This window comes from Simochromis diagramma, unplaced genomic scaffold (assembly GCF_900408965.1).
Source record: "Simochromis diagramma unplaced genomic scaffold, fSimDia1.1 OVJJ01000326.1, whole genome shotgun sequence".
NCBI classification, from domain to species: Eukaryota; Metazoa; Chordata; class Actinopteri; order Cichliformes; family Cichlidae; genus Simochromis; species Simochromis diagramma.
Window position 1 is genome coordinate 113,881 of NW_024387042.1, and position 16,334 is coordinate 130,214.

The following is a 16,334-nucleotide window of genomic DNA, read 5'->3' on the forward strand; positions in this document are numbered from 1 at the left end:
TCCATTAACTCGAGGACTTTTTCAAGAATCCTGGGAGCTTTTTTAATGCACTTCAAGTTCAAAACTTTTTTAAGGAACCTGATCATTTAATTAAGGAATTCTCAGAAGTGACTTGGCTTAAGAAACACTTGATCTGTGAAACCATACCTTTTTTAGGACATGGAGAGTTTTCCTTTAGGGCTACTCTTTCAGGAATTCAAAGAACTATTTAAAGAACTTTTAATCTCTTGGTTTGTTCGGGATAATGAAGGAAGGTTTCAGGGAAATTGATGATGTGTTTTATTAGATTTTTGGACACCAGTGGAGTTCTGGAAAATTAGGTACATCAAGATTTTGATACAACATACAAACTGCAAAGCACTAGTGACCTTTCCCTCAGCACAGCAGAAACAGATCATTCTGGTAGCTTGTAATCACACTATTCAATGGTGTCAGCTCACAGCTCACATCTGAGTTTAGTTCTTCATGGTGTGCCTCTGACAGATGAAGCGCATTTTGCTGGAGCAGTGCAGATCGTTAAGACGTCCATCAGAATGAAGATGAGCGCAGTCTTCATCCCCGGGACCGAGACCATGATGGGTCCAGGCGTCAGGCTGCCCAGGTTTCCACCTCCTACAAAAGAATGATACAAAGTGAGTCTTAAGGTGAGCTGCAACCACCATGACAGACAAGAGAAGCCAGCGTCAAAGCACGTGAAGTTGCAGTTCCTCTAATGTCCAATTGAGGCTCGTTCCAGCAATCACTCAGTTCCCACAAATTTTCAAGGTAAAAAGTCCAACTTTACAGCCGCTATAAACATTTTTGCAGCTCATGAAAACGCCATGTCCAGATGAACAGAATCAAGTTTTGGATATTTCTAGTTACAGTTATGCCCAAACACACATAAGCATGACCAGTATGATATAAATATAATAGTGGTGTACCCCTGAAATTATAATAATGTAGATGTGACATGAAGTGCCTGAGGACTGGGACTTCAGTTCAGCAACAAAATGAAGAGGCTGTTTTTTCCTGCCTGGAGGTCTGGACTATGAAGGTCCTGCAAAAAGACTTTCAGATGTGAGCAGCGAGAACAGCTGATGAGGAAGTGGTAGTCCCGAAGATGCCGCTTAACGTTGATGTCTGATGATTTTCCATGATTATGGCTCTCTGGACACTTTTCCTTTTGTCCTTTGCGTACTATTTGTGACATACTCTTTGTAGGTGCCTTTAAAAAGACCATGTGAGGTCATGTGAACTCCTCATAAACATAAAGCAGGACACCCTCGCCACTTCATACCTTTTGATATTGGAAAAAAGGATGTCTTTGTTTTTCCTGAAGCTCATAATGATGGTGATGATGGGACTGAGTATAACGTCTATTAAATCTATTCATTCTACAATTAGTATTCTTTAAAAATCATTGTCCCACAATGACTCTGGGTTAACTGTAAATAGAAAATGTTGCAGATGGTGTCCTGATAATATTGACTCATGATATTTTACTCATGATTAATTACCTAATAGTGTTTATAAATGAACAAGAATAAAGATTAGAAATATGCCAAATTAGAAAAAAACCCAAAAGAAACATCTTTTTTAACAAAAGGTTCATCATACTTGGACTGTGGTGCCTTTAGCAAAAAAAAAAAACCCCAAACAAAGAAAACATCAGCATCCTAAAGGCCTCTCTTTGCTGTCTAGAAGTGAAGTGGCTGCAAAGAGGGCGCTGCTTTAGCAACCATTTTCACAGTAACTATCAGCCCGTAATAACTGCTCACCAGCTACTCAGGGAATACCCATTTTCCCCTAGTAACCAACACCAGGCCTGTGTGACTGAGGTCATTCATGGCTGGTCTAAATATAGGGAATCTGGTAGCAAGATTACCTTTGAATGGTCGATACACTGGTTATGTACTATCATGTAGCACTATTGTTTTCTTTATGGCAGTGTTTCCCAACCACTGTGTCATGGCACATAGGAGTGCTGTGAGAAATGATCAGGTGTGCTAGGAAGGTTATCTTGTTCCACCTGATTGGTAGTCTAAGCGACCGGCATGAGTAATGGGCAGAACAATTACATTCTCTTCCTAATTGGCAGTACAAAAAACACAGCGCCTCATTTTCTCGCATGTATACCATCAGTTGTTTTGTTTTTTTTAAGTGTAACAGCTTACCTCCGGTTCATGATGTAGGGTGTCTGGTTGACCCACTCCCACTGCCCAGTCCTCTCATCAGTCAGACCCACCCAGCGCAAGGAGCCCGCGCTACGCTGGATCACAAAATCCTGTTAAAGGCAGACAGACAGAAAACTCAAATTTTCAGTTTCAATAAAGGATCAATACAGGCTCCTCCCCTTTTCAGTCACATACATGAGCTATAGTTCGGCTTTTATTGATTAGCTCGTCACAAAAGAGCTCCTGTTGAGGTGACAGTGTGTTTAAGCTGCATCACAAAGTTGAGCGTCAGTGCAAACAGATGAGAGGGACAGCCAACTCACCCACTCCTCGTCAGTGAGAAGAATGACCAAGTGAGATTCGTGTCCATTACACCAGTCTCTGGCATCGTGCCACGATAATGGCGTGGTGCTGAATAAGTAGCAGTTGGTGCCGAAAGAATCCCAATTCAGAGGACAACAGCCATGTGCTGTCGTGCCTGACAGACGGACAGACAGAGCGTGTCTGGTTTCCATGTTTTATAAGAGTCATTTCAAAAATACACTTTTAGATATTGGAGACCTTCTTTAACAGGGGACAGTCCTAGGAGATGTTAGACAGTCGCTGTGAGAACTAGTTTTAGAAAAACATATTTTTAGTGAAGAAATATGATGAGATTAACATCATCCTTTTCAAAAAAGATCAGTGGACGAAAGCACACAATCACATGGTTAAGAAAATTCTAAAATAAAAAAAGGCCAAACAAATAATAACAAATAAATATAATAAACAAATGGAACAATTGGAGAGCTTAATACAAATCTTAAATTAGGAAATAACACGATTTAGTTAGTAATTTCCTCATAAGACCTCGCTCCCCCCAGAGAGACAAAACCTTTCTGCCTTAGCTTGTTACAGTTTATACAAAGAAACATGAATTTTTCTTTTCTTTTTTAGCTTCAAGAACCTGTTTAAACCTTCCATTAATGCCTGCAGGTGTTTGAAGTTAGTCTGAGCTCATCAGATGCCTCAGACTCAGAGATAAATGACTTGGGGGCCAATGAACCAAGGCACATTTATACACAGGCTTCTTCTTTAGTAACGGTAAAGCTGTTCTATAAGCTTAAAACTGTGAGGGCATCTTTAGTAAATGAAGCAGAGGGAACAGGATTAGACAGGAGCTGTGTACCGTTGTTGACCAAGCGTTCTAAAGAACATTTTAGTTCAGCGACCGTCCTGCGGAGAGCGTCCAGAGCTGAGAGCTGCCTCAGTGCCTCTGATACTGAGGAATTGCACACACAAAGCACAGGTATGTTAATGAAACTACTTGCTAGTGTCGATGTGTTTGCAGTGTTGCTCTGCAGAGTTTCCACCTGATGCCAGCTGGTCCTTGCTGTTCTCCAGAGCAAACTTCATTGACAAAACTTCTTTTGCTGTATCTGTGGTAGAAGGACGGGAAACTAAAGTGTGAAAAAGACGAAAAACCCAGCAGTTGGTATCACAGTATGAGTACATCTGAGCTACCTTTGGTGAGCTGCTGTGTGTCCCTCAGTGATTCAGTCAGATTAGAAACACTTTTCTCTGCAGACCACAACCGGTTCCATGTCGACGTGTCTGTAAACACACAGACATAAAAAAAATTATAAAATAATAATTATTTTCTTCAAATCATTACCAAAAATATTCTCACCATTACATAAAAGTACTTACTGTTGTTGTTCATTTTATTATGTGATCTCATTATTTACATCTGCTTAACTGTTTATGGCGTGGTACACATTGCTTTCTTTATCTTTTGCCTCCACGGAGCCAGCCTTTCTGTAATCTTTTAAAAAGCTTGAACTATTGTTCTCCAGGCTTTCTGAAGTTTTTTTTAAAGCTCATTGTTTTGTTGATATGGCACGGTAACTGAATCTTCAATAACAAATGTTTTGTGTTCTTCTACACATCATACGGGTCAGCTGTTCCACACAGATTTCATGTTTATATAATGCAGTAGTTTATAATTACACAGCTGGATCTCTGTTCTGACCTCAATGGGCTGACTGTAACCCAGTATGGGAGCTCTCTCAGCAAAAGGCCCAGTAACTTAGCTGAGACCTTGGGATAACCAGCAGTGCTCCATTCACTGTTCTAAGTAAACACACAGGCACATGCATTAATATGAGTCTATCTTGAGCAAGGTCATTGAATGCTTTAAAATCAGTTAGCAATATTTCAACATCAGAATTTGGCAGTACGAGAAAAATGTTTTTATATTTGTTGGTGCCAGTTAAAATCTGTGCAGTGGTGCTCTGATCAACTGGACCTCCAGCTGAGTCATAAAGCACTTTCCAATCAAGATGAACAACTGAAGTATGCATGACCTTATATAAATCATTATCAATAAAGAATAAATCAAGGAAATGTGAGTGAAACATTAGATTGCTATCTGTCTTCTGGATTAGCATAGCATCTTAGCCTAACAGACTCCCAATTTTGTATGGATTTAAACAGCAGAGGCGACAACAGTCAGGAGGAAACTGTCAACTAGCTGAGAACAAAGTTCCTGAGAGAAAGTTTCCGATCATTAGGATGGAAAATGACGACTGTGTAGATAAAAACACACCTCTTTTGGTTGATAGAGGAAGACAGTAGACAGAAAAGAGTTTCATGAAAGAAACAAGAACATGCTGGGTCAGTCACTGCCCACAAATTAATGTATGTCTTACACCTTCAGAGCAACAACCTGAGCATCATTTCACTATATTGTGGCTGAAGTGAAGCCAGACACCTCTAAAGTCAATTTCTCCTAAAGTGGGCAGCTCACACTTGGAAAAGTCCAAAAGGATAAACAGCACTGCAGGCCAGACAGGAAAATCTACACACTTGTGTTTTAGGTGTCTAGTTTGATGAATAGTGACCCTATTGGCCCTATTGTGTCCTGAGTGTACTCACTGCTGGCTCCCAGAGCTATGATCAGAATCAGGAGGAGTGTAGCCGTCAGAGCAGGAAAGAGCCATCGTCTGTACCTGGAGAACCTGGAGAAATCGACAGTACGAGGCTCTGCGGACAAATAGGACATGAGTTTTTCATTTATAGACGCACAGACAGGTGGACGCACAGACAGGTGGACGCACAGACAGGCACCTTTGTTCCAGAAATTGCTCATTCCTTCGTCCACATTGTCATGGTATTCAGTTGTCATGGCGATTCTGGTCTCTGGGTCTGTCTCTGTGTGAAATGGCGTGCGTCTGACTTCGTCTTCGTCCAGTCCCCAATGAACAAACAGGCGAACTGTCCAAACACAGAGCCTCAGGTCATTGGCCACGAGCTGCACTTTGCACTGGAAAACATCACCTGTGTGTGTGTGTGTGTGTGTGTGTTAGCTGATTACTACACCGAGATAATCTACATCAACAACTACAAAGAACTAAACTTTCATGGAAAAAAGGACAAACATCTGAAAATACCTGAGTCTGGAGCTGCAAACAGACTAAAAGGAACAGTGACAGACGAACAGATAATCATTAAAATGTTTTTGAGTAGCAGTGGCAATAAAGATAAAGAAGCAGTGACAGACACAGATTTGTTTTCAATTATTTTAATGTATGTCATAATGTCTGATTACAACATGTCAGTCAGCGGTTAGAGATCTTGCACTTTCCTCCTTGACACTTTTCAATCAACTGCTGCATCTGTTACCCATCATACTAGAAAAATATAAACAAATGAGGTGTGATTTACAAAATAACATGATCGCAAGATTCAGTGAATGTGATTTGTGTTTTAGAGAAACAATATAAAAGATCAATAGGAGGATTCATTGGATGCCTGTATGGAACAAAGTACACCTGACATCTCATATAAGTTTACAGTGAAAGTGAATGCACAGCTACATGTCCACTAAAGAACATTTGGGATGTTTCATTATGTACATTATGTGGCTTTTGTCAACATGAGCAAGAGTCTGATCTTCATTTATTTGGGTTTTCAAGGTATTAGGATTATTTTGAAGCTTAAAGCAAATAAACTGAATTCTGGCTACAACTCCAATGTTTAGCGTTCCCCTCTGACACTAATGTGGAACTTTATCATAGTCTGGAAATTTGAGGAAATGTTCTAAGACTGGACCTCTTAAATTTTAAAATAGATTTAAAAAAAAAATAGGCTTTACAATGAGAGATGTAAAGATGGTCTGAAGTGTGTTTGTATAGGATACGTGGACTGTTTCCATATAGGCTATGTTGCATTTATTAATTCTGGAATATTTTGAAAGAACTCTACGTGAAAGAGGAAGTCCACAGAGAGGAATTTCCTGATTGTACTGGAAGTTCTCATTGTTTTTCTATCCAGTGCTTTAATTGGAGAGACTCCTTTTATTCTGAAGTGGGCGGAGTCAGGCCTGCAGGTGTGTTCAGATTCTCAGGTTGTCTTTCTGACAGATGAAGCGTTCTTTGATGGAGCAGTGCTGGTCGTTCAGGCGTCCATCATTGTGAAGGTGAGCACAGTCTTCATTCCCAGGTCCTAGACCATGATGGGCCCAGTTGTCGGGCTGCCCAGGTTTCCACCGCCTTGAAACACACACACACACACAAACACACACAGGTGGGTAATATATATTAGGTAATATAACAAATCTTGATAAAAACCAAAACATTTTGAAACTAGTGCGTGTTTTGCTTTGAGACAAGAGTGGACTGAGACAGACCTGGGCTCCACAGTGTACAGTGTCTGATCCACCCACTCCCAACTCCCAGTTCTCCAGTCAGACAAACCGACCCAGAAATACTGAGGGATTGTTTGATTGATCACAAAGTCCTAAACAAAAAGAAAGAATGCCGTTGAAGAAAATCACTCAGGATGATTTATAGCTTGGTCAGCAGGTCTCATCCTCAGGGCAGCATGAGTGTGTGTAAAGCAAAGGGTGTATAGTAAATAAAGTTTGTAGTTCTTAACTTTTGCTTTGGGGCAACTGTTGAGTAGATTTTTAGTAAAGCAATAAAGAAACGTGTGATAGTATTTTACAAGAAGGTTAAATATGTGAGTCCCCTTCATCTTTTTCTGCCGAATATGCTTCTCTAATCAGAGGTGAACCATCTTCACCAACCTAAACAGAAGTCCGCATTTCTTTAACTCAGGCACTTAAAACTACCACGAACTGTCTTACCCACTGCTTGTCAGTGTGGAGAATGATCAAATGGGCTTGCTGTGTTTCACACCAGTCTCTGGACTCGTTCCAGGACTGAGACTCACTGCTGAAGAAGTAACAGCTGGACTCAAACCCAGTCCAACCCACAGGACAACAGTCTCCTGCATCTGAACCTGATTGGTACAGACAGATACACAGATGTGGGCAGTGTGCAGATGTGCATTTTCCTGATATGGCCAAATATGAGTGAACGTACTGTTGTTGAGGATGAGTTTGATGGTACATTTGATGGCAGCAACACTCTTACTGAGAGAGTCGATGACCGACAACTTCTTCAGGGTCTTGGTCACTGAACACACACACAGGACAAACACCAGTTAGTGACGTATGAAGTTATCACCAGCAGAAGAAAGTGCAGTAATACAGACAGACCTGAGGTCAGCTGATCCTTGTTGTTGCCAACAGCAAGCTTTAGCTGATGAAGGTCATTAGCTATTTCTGTAAACAAAAGCATTTAGCATGTTAGCACTTTAGCAGCATGGATACTGGAATGAAAGTTGAAATTGCTACGTGTAAAACGATGCAAATTAACTGGAGCCACGAAAAAATTGAAGAACCAACTTCTATAACTTCATGTCCAAACACCAATCTACAGCTGACATACACCACTGCCATATTCTTTGTAATATGGTATGTTTTTATGTACCAAAAGGTGGTCCAGTAGAAGTTATTATAAATGTTTTATAACACAGTAAGTCAATATATTCTTTATTTAACCAGGCGAGTTATTAAGAGCACATTAATCATATTGATAAATCCTCATTGGTAAAAAATAAATAAATAAATAAAAATAACAGGCCCAGAGTGGTGAAAGTTCTTCTTTAAAATAATGACAAAAAGTAGCTTAAACTTATGATGGATGAATTGCACAACTTAGTCTTTTACATAATTTGAGGCGCCTGTCCCCTGAAAACTGTTGTCCAGTTACTCACCATTGAATTTTGTTTTTTTCCTTTGTTTTCTTTTCCCTTTTTTTCCACAGCAAATGAAGGAATACTAATGTGAAGTTTAACTAATAGGTGTGTTACCTTCAGTATGCCGCAGTGAGTCGCTCAGTAATTGGGTGGCGTCAGTCAGGCTGGAAACTCTCTGCTCCACAGATAATAGACGATTAGATGTGTCTGTGTCTGAACAAGCAGAAAGTAGAAAATACATTTTAAAACCCCCATTAAGTTTAACCTCACAGATCTGGTCTGTGAACCAGTTTGTGTAATTCTGGTTTAACTTATATTCTTTGGTTTATTGTTTTTCATGTTTTTGGCTCTCCTTTGCTTTTAGGTCCTAGTTTCTAGTTGCCTTCCCCGTGTTCCACATTTAGTTACTTTGTCTCCGTGTTTCATGTTCCCTCTGTTCCGCTGGTCAGTCATGTCTCCATGTCACAGTGTTAAGTTTGAGTCTTTGTGAAGGTCTCATGTTTCCTGTTTTATTTTGAAAAATTCAGTTCATTCAGTTTTGCTTCCTTCCCATCTCATTATCTCAGATTAGTCCCAGCTGTGTTTCCCTCCTGTTTCATGTTCCCTCGTTGGTCCCTTGTGTATTTAAGCCCTGTGTTTCCCTCTGTCTGTTGTTGTGTCCTACCACCCAAAGTGCTGCAAGTTTCTCTGGTTTCTCTGGTTTATCTGGTTTCTATGGTTTCTATGGTTTCTCTGGTTTATCTGGTTTCTATGGTTTCTATCATTCTTAGTTCTTTGCTCCTCATTTCCTACTGTTACTAGTTTCTCAGTTATTAGTTCTTAGTTTTCATGTTCAAGTTATTTTATGGAGGATTTTTCCAAGTGGATAAAGCTGCTGCTTTAAGTTTACATTCAGTGTACAAGTCCTGCAATTGGGTCCTTCATCCTTCCTGCCACACAGCCACACATGAATCTTTCAAAATGGGAAATTTCATTGAACAGTTTTAATTTATATCATTTATATCATTTTTGCTACTTCTGACATTTTTTTGGGTTAAATTTGTGGCTCACTGTAGCACTGTGTGTGTGTGTGTCTGTCTTTGTGACTGAATGAGCAGACAACAGAAAGTACAGTTAAATGTAACATAGTCTGTAGCACAAGTTGAGATAAGCTAAGATATACGTATCTGAAAAGTAAATTATTGTTACTGAAGACAAAATATTATGTTCTGTTTGACTGAAATGTGTTAAAAAACAAAACACACATTTATTATTGTTATGTTTTCATGTGGAGTCAAATTTGCTCTGATCATACATACATACATACATGTTGTTACCTTGAATATGCTTCAGTGAGTCATTCAGTAATTGGATGACATCAATCAGGTTGAAAACTCTCTGCTCCACAAACGATAGACGATTTGACGTGTTTACATCTGAACATAAACAAACAAAGAAACACAAAAACAACATTGTGTTCAACCCTGCAAAGTCTGAACCGTGAAATAAAAACTGACAGAAAATGCTTCTAAAAGTGGAATACTTATTGAACATTCTGAAAAATCCATACCTCTGTATCAATATGATAGAGGGGCATGAAAGGGTTAAGACATTTACTACCATCAAATGATGTCTTTTGTATTTACTGCTATGAAGTGAACCCTGGGCCTCACAGCTCCGCAGAAAACTATTGCCAACATTTAACATAAAACAAATATTTGTGTGGGCTCTGTGCTCAGAATCATGAAGGCTGCGGCCATCAGAGCAGAAGGGTAACCTACTTTTAATATTTTATATTATAATATTTTATTTTTATATGTAATAATTTATCATAGCTAATAGGTGTGTTACCTTGAACCTGAGACACTGAGGAATACAACGACTGGAAGACGTCCTTCTGGTTGGAAAGTCTCTGCTCCAAAGACCACAGGTGATTTGACACCTTTATGTCTGAACAAGCAGACAACAAAAACACAAAGAAATTTAACATAGTGTGTAGCACATTACATGTTAACATAACACATAACACACAACATAACACAACATAACATAACACAGCATAACATGTACTCACCCAAAATGCTGGAAAATTTTGTTACTGAAAACAAAATTTTAGTATTAAGGGAAAAAATCTCAAAGTGCTAAAAAGGTAAAGGGCTTTTTAAATTTTGCTCTATGAAGAAAAGTTATAAATATAAATGTCAAGTAAAATCTAAATGCACAACAATAATATACAAAAAATAATAAATAAATAAAATAAAATAAAGTAAATGTGTTCAATATAACACAACACAATAAAGTGGAATGAAAATAAATGACAATATAACTGATAATTACAGCCCTAAACTGCAAACGCGGAAAACAGTTTTAACGATCATCACTTATTGGCTGTCATGTTGGACCAAATTTTTCTTCAAGTCTTCTACAAGATAAAGTCTGAGAGTTAGCTTTAGCTAAGTATTACTGTGACTACATTTCTGTTAGCTTTATGTGCAGTCACAGTGGTCTGTTTTTTCTTTTCTAGCAGCTGTAAACCAAACGTATGGTATATTATTGTGTTATTAGATTTGGAAAATAAGTCTGAATCTTGCAGGACTTTTTATGTTGTAACTATTTGCACCAGCATGCTGAAGTGCGCTTCAGAGGTCCGTGTTTTCTGTCATTAGGCATCAAAACCACAAACCACATGATACATGACTGTTTGTGAAGCTCACAAAGGTTGGGCCTTACTAGTGACCCAAAAGCAGTAGTCCCCACATATGGCATTAACAAGAATACACATGCATACTTACTGCTAGCTCCCAGGATTATGATCACAGTCAACAGGATCACGGCTGTCACAGCAGGAAATAACCAGCGTCTGAACCTAGAGACAGCCAACCGGGGGGTGGGTGGAGTCTCTGACAGACAAATATAATTTCATAAATCAGAAGTCAAAACAAAGACATTACCAACTCAGACACAAGCAGTTACCACTGATCCAGAGCGTACTACCATTCTGGTCCTTCACATAATGGTATTGGTCCATTGTTGTCATCTGCTTGCTGTTTTTACTGGATAATAAAACCATGAAAACACTGAGTGAGTAAGTAACCAACAACTTCCACATTCAGCTGATTTTTATCAGCAACATGCTCAGTTTTAATTATGATAATATGAAAATATAATTTAAAAAAGGAAGAAAAAAAAAGGAAAAAACTGGTTAAAAAAACACGAGTCAGGGTTGAATCCACTTTGAGGGTGTGGAAGATAAAAGTCAGGATGACTTCATTAAATATGCTATGAAGTTATCTGTTGCATCAACTACATTACAATCTGTATTATATACATTTGTTATTACGACTATGATACTGCTTCCAAGAAGAGTCAGCTATAGAACGAAACAGATTGAGGCTTTAGAAGAACAGAGTGGGTGTGAAATTGCTTTGGCTGCAGTTTAAGTGTCTTGGTGCATGCTCAATCATCCAGTTTAAGTTCATCTCCAAAGGTTGATTCTGTTCATCTGGGCGTAGCGTTTTCAGTTGGAGAAATGTTTCCTCACTCATCCAAGTGACTTCTGTCTCAGCTGATTGCAGGTTTCCCCAACCTTTCACCCAGTTTCTCTAGAAGATCTATCAGAAATACTGACCCAAATGAAACCCTCAGTGAGTCCAGTTGATGTCCTACCTACTTCATTGGAGATGCTTAGAGATGCTTGTCCATGTCCTCATCTCCTCTCATACTGTAACACAGTCTTTTCTTGTCTGTCTAAGGCAGGGGTGGGCAATCTCAGTCCACGAGGGCCGGTGTCCCTGCAGGTTTTAGATCTCACCTTGGGTCAACACACCTGAATCACATGATTAGTTCGTTACCAGGCCTCTGGAGAACTTCAGGACATGTTCAGGAGCTAATTTAGCCATTTAAATCAGCTGTGTTGGTTCGAGGACGCATCTAAAACCTGCAGGGACACCGGCCCACCCCTGGTCTAAGGCTTTCCTAAATCAGTCAGTCATAAATTCTCTCTGTGTTAAAATCCTTGCACTGGCTTCTGGTTGAGTATAGATATCAGTTTAAAATCCTTACTCTTACATTCATGTCCCTACTTGGTGAGGCCCCCACTTATGTCACTGAGCTTCTCCAACCGTACTCTCCAAACCGAATCCTTAGATCCACTGATAAGGGTCTTCCAACCTTTCCATGGACCCGTTTGAAAACCAGGAGGGATCGCGATTTTAAAACCTTGGCTCCAATATTGTGGAACAGTTTACTTCCCCTTTACCTACGCACCATCAACTCTGTAGCTTCTTTTAAAAAAAAAAACCCAGCTAAAAACACATCTGTTTAGACAGGCATTTAGGTAATATTCATGTGTAGTATACTGTTTTATTGGCTATGCTATTATACCCTCTTTATAGTGTTTTATTGTTTCATTTGATATGCTTTTATTACCATGTGAAGCACTTTGAAATAACTTCCTGTTTTAAAAAGTGCTATGTAAATACATTTTACTTACTTACTTATAGACATTTGCATAATGACTAAAACCAGCACCACTGAAGGAACAATGGGCTGGGAGGTCAGTTCCTTAATCATAATTATGCAAATTGTCATGTCCATTGATCAACAACCACTGATCAGTCACTTGGATGAGTGACAAAACGTTTCTCCCACTGAAAACGTTACATCCAGATGAACAGAATCAACTTCTGGAGAGAATTTAAATGTGTTTATTGCAGCCTTGCAAATTTTACAAATTTTATCTCATAATTATGTAGTTAAGTATAAACAAAATTGCATGGGAAAAGACAAAAAAACTAAAAAGAATCAAATTCTAACACAATGTGTGTTAAAAATATTAATATTTTCTGTCCTTTACTTTAAGGATAGAAAATAGTCATACTGTGAGGGTAAAATTTGGACATTATAAGAAATAGAAGGGGTTTCTCACCTCTTTTTCTGTAGATTGACCAGAGAAGAAGAATATGCCGTCTGTTTCCCCTGATGGTAAAATATATATGGTCTCCTCTGTCCCACCCATGAAATACAGAACTGAGTTTGAATGCCCAGTTATCTTTTTTTTAAGTGAATCTGGCTCCGTGCCACCAATAACATCAGCTCTCTGCTTCACATGCTATTTTTTCCTGTGAATCAACTTGTAAGACATTTTTGGGGGGTTTTCCAGAAAGGGAATCTATTGTCAGTTTTACTTCCCTAAATCAACCAGAACACTAAAGTTCACACTGCTCTACCTTTCACACAAAAAATTGCTCTCTTCAGTCACATCAAACACAGAGCTTGACCTAATGCTGGCTTTCAGGAGCATCATTGAGCACAAAGTGTGAAGGGGTCGGCTACTTTTATCAGACATTTTTGACCAAATAAATCTGTATGCAGCCACAAAATCATATAGTGAGCTTTAAACTGAAGGTAACGCGGCCCACAGTGTGAAATATAAGTAAACGAAAAAACAAGAGCTTGTTAACATCACTGTGAGATTTGTATCTCACAAACCAGCATCTGTATAGCTGTACACAATTACAGTTTTTTTTAGTATATTTATGATCATTTTAAGTGAATCTGGCTCCATGCTGTCATGAATATCAGCTCCCTGTTGCACATGCTGTTCATTCTGAATCAGCTCTGAATCAGCTATAAAATGAAGCAAAACCTGGGCAGGTTTTGCTTCCCTAAAAAAAACAGAACACTAAAGTTCACAAACACCCCTAAATCTTTCACACACAAAAAAATAACTAAAATAATTAAAATCTTTTACTGTATTTATGATCATTATGATTATAAACACTCTAACTTTGCATGTTCAATACAGTGATACCAGGTTTTGTTGCATTCATGAAATCATAAGACTAAAACTGACAATTGTAGAGCAGATCGTCTTTTTTTTTTGCACTAATTCACATCGAAGGGTTATGAAAGTTTGTGTTTGGAGGCAGCCGTATCTGCTCATACACAGATTGATTTAGTGTTGGTAGTCTTGATTAATGACGCTAACATGCTTGAGTAACTTTTACTTTTGCAAGGTAAGTTTAATCTGCAGAGAAAAGTTCAGTTTTTAAACTTAAAAAGCTTTCCTTCAGATTTGGTTGTTTTTTTAAATACGTAGTTCTTATGTCCCTGCGACCATTAACGATGAAGCAGTCCATTGAAGCAGTTTCTTATTCAATGTCTACATATATAAAACAAAAATGTATTTTTTTCAAAAGTCAAACAAAAGTGCTGCTCATAGATAATCCATCTATGCTGGTGGGAAACTGTCAGCTGACTCAGCAGCCTGACAAATGCCTTCATCTCAGAGTGAACTCTGATTGTGCACTTTTTAAAACTCACCCTTTACAGGAAAAATCCTGTTCTGTCAGGGCTAATAACTAATGTACAAAACATTGATAGTCACAGTGATATGCACATTTCCCTTTTCCCACTTTTTGGAGGTACAGTTGTGATAAACAAGAGGTAATTAAACGTCTGGCATGACAGATGTGGTGAATTTGCAAACCTTTTCCCACCAAATAGCCTTGGAAAAGGTTGGGATCAAAAACTAAAGATTTAATAACAGGTTTTAATAGTTTTGCTTCCCTGGGACATGCCCATGTTGAAGTACTGTTTGCTTTAAAATTTCAAAGACACGTTTTTATAAGGTGTTGTGGATGAATAAATGCTGAAGCTGATCCATTTTAGCTTGTTGCTAGGTGTTTGCCAGGCAGTGTAACCCTTTCACACATAGTGGTCACTACAGTGGGCAGCTATTCAAAGGCTGTTTTCTTGTATTTGTGTCAGTGTTGATGGTCTACTTGCACATAAACCACTATATTGGACACTGACGTGTCACTTAATGTATGGTGTGTTTCATTGTAATTTTTGTTATTTAACCCTCACCCATGATTTTTTCTGAAGTATTTTTATTCATCTTTTCATCCCTAAAGATGAATAAAATACCTAAGAAAAAAGATCCTGATTGAGGTTTTCATAATTCATGCATGAAAGTGTTAATTCAACATTTTGTGGCTGTAACTTGTGGGTAGAACTATGAGATGATGCTTTTATGAAGTTTTATAAGTGCATGACTGCAAAACAGCAGTACAAAATTTGCTGTTGTTATACTGGGAAAATTAAACAACAACCTCAAAGCACTTTATATCATAAGGACACTACAATAATATAGAGAAAAACCCCAAAATCAGACGACCTCATTTGAGCAAGCACTTGGTGACAGTGGGAAGGAAAAACTCCCTTTTAGACACCTGCAGCTGTTAGGATTGGTTGTGTCATTGCATGGACTACATCAGATTTATCATATGCTCACTGTAAGTAGATATGTTTTGCCTTGTGAAACCAATAAATGAATAAAATATTATTGGGACAAGTGAACTAAAAGCTTCACTGTATCGGAGTCACTGAAAGTTTCAGTATAATTCAGGAGAGATGACCCAAACAGAGGGAGTACTCTGGGTGTAAAAGCAACTTTCTTACACTTGAAAATGTAAACTAAAAGTTGTCAGGAGACTCGGGTCATCCAACTTAAAAAGCATGCAAGCTGAAAAAAATATTGACAAACAATTTTACAAAAACAAAGAAGGCAAGATTTCTTTTTCTTTAAGTAAACTAAAGTTTACGTGAGGAATCAGATGGTGGAGGGGACAGAGCACATGCAAGAGCAATCAAAGGTTGAGACAATGAGAGCAGGGCATATAATTGCAAAGAGCGAAACAAAAAGCAAAGTGCATCTAGAACAAGACGCATCAGAGAATAACGTTGAAAAAGGAAGTGACCAGAGACAAGAGGTCAAAGACAATGGACAAAAAAAAGACAGACTGAGTGAACCTAAGAACATCAGAAACCCAACAAAAGAAACCAACAAAATGAAATCAGAAGCCAAAACTCGAGAAATCCTAAAGAAAAAACATAGAATTTCTTGATGCAAGTCTGAATCATCCTCGCAAGGAAGATCTAGTAAATTGATTGTGTTCTTCGTGATGTGTTTCTTCCACCGAAAACGCCGGGACATCACAGAGTGTTCTCTCACAGGTTGTGGAGTTCCACAGAGCTCAATTATTGATCACCCCTCCAGGTACTCCTGCTTCCACCCACAGTCCAAAGACATGCAGTTAGTGGGGTTATGTT

At 38.6% G+C, this 16,334-nt stretch overlaps 2 protein-coding genes across 4 annotated transcripts; both read right to left on the reverse strand.

The window, feature by feature from the left end:
• Positions 1 to 255: 255 nt before the first annotated feature.
• LOC120741603 (C-type lectin domain family 10 member A-like) lies at positions 256 to 5,405 on the reverse strand. Of its 2 annotated transcripts, XM_040044575.1 has the most exons (8): positions 5,265 to 5,404; positions 5,073 to 5,180; positions 3,660 to 3,749; positions 3,509 to 3,574; positions 3,325 to 3,417; positions 2,480 to 2,634; positions 2,157 to 2,266; positions 256 to 612 (listed from the first exon to the last, which is right to left on the reverse strand). In XM_040044575.1, exons 1-8 carry the CDS (start codon positions 5,320 to 5,322, stop codon positions 456 to 458), a joined length of 837 nt encoding a protein of 278 aa, XP_039900509.1. In that variant the 5' UTR covers positions 5,323 to 5,404; the 3' UTR covers positions 256 to 455. The 2 variants fall into 2 exon arrangements, with proteins under 2 accessions (XP_039900509.1, XP_039900510.1); XM_040044576.1 differs by lacking the exon at positions 3,325 to 3,417 and having other exon boundaries at positions 3,467 to 3,574; positions 5,265 to 5,405.
• Positions 5,406 to 6,278: 873 nt separating this feature from the next.
• On the reverse strand, positions 6,279 to 13,518 carry LOC120741602 (asialoglycoprotein receptor 1-like). 2 transcript variants are annotated; one of them, XM_040044574.1, is made up of 11 exons: positions 13,147 to 13,518; positions 11,214 to 11,272; positions 11,012 to 11,119; positions 10,071 to 10,169; positions 9,557 to 9,655; positions 8,355 to 8,453; positions 7,699 to 7,764; positions 7,523 to 7,615; positions 7,285 to 7,439; positions 6,826 to 6,935; positions 6,279 to 6,688 (listed from the first exon to the last, which is right to left on the reverse strand). In XM_040044574.1, the coding sequence occupies exons 2-11, from the start codon at positions 11,254 to 11,256 to the stop codon at positions 6,532 to 6,534; spliced, it is 1,029 nt and encodes a 342-aa protein (XP_039900508.1). In that variant the 5' UTR covers positions 11,257 to 11,272; positions 13,147 to 13,518; the 3' UTR covers positions 6,279 to 6,531. The 2 variants fall into 2 exon arrangements, with proteins under 2 accessions (XP_039900508.1, XP_039900507.1); XM_040044573.1 differs by having other exon boundaries at positions 11,193 to 11,272; positions 13,147 to 13,517.
• Between the last annotated feature and the right edge of the window lie 2,816 nt (positions 13,519 to 16,334).

Coding starts and splice junctions, on each gene's coding strand:
- LOC120741603 (XM_040044575.1), bottom strand. CDS start 5,322: ATGACAACTGAATACCATGACAATGTGGACGAAGGAATGAGCAATTTC. Junction 3,750..5,072: donor CATAGCTCTGGGAGCCAGCA/GTGAGTACACTC, acceptor GTGTGTTTACAG/ACACGTCGACATGGAACCGG. Junction 3,418..3,508: donor CAAGGACCAGCTGGCATCAG/GTGGAAACTCTG, acceptor GCAATTCCTCAG/TATCAGAGGCACTGAGGCAG.
- LOC120741602 (XM_040044573.1), bottom strand. CDS start 11,256: ATGACAACAATGGACCAATACCATTATGTGAAGGACCAGAATGGTAGT. Junction 10,170..11,011: donor CATAATCCTGGGAGCTAGCA/GTAAGTATGCAT, acceptor CTGCTTGTTCAG/ACATAAAGGTGTCAAATCAC. Junction 7,765..8,354: donor CTCACTGCGGCATACTGAAG/GTAACACACCTA, acceptor TTTTGTTTACAG/AAATAGCTAATGACCTTCAT.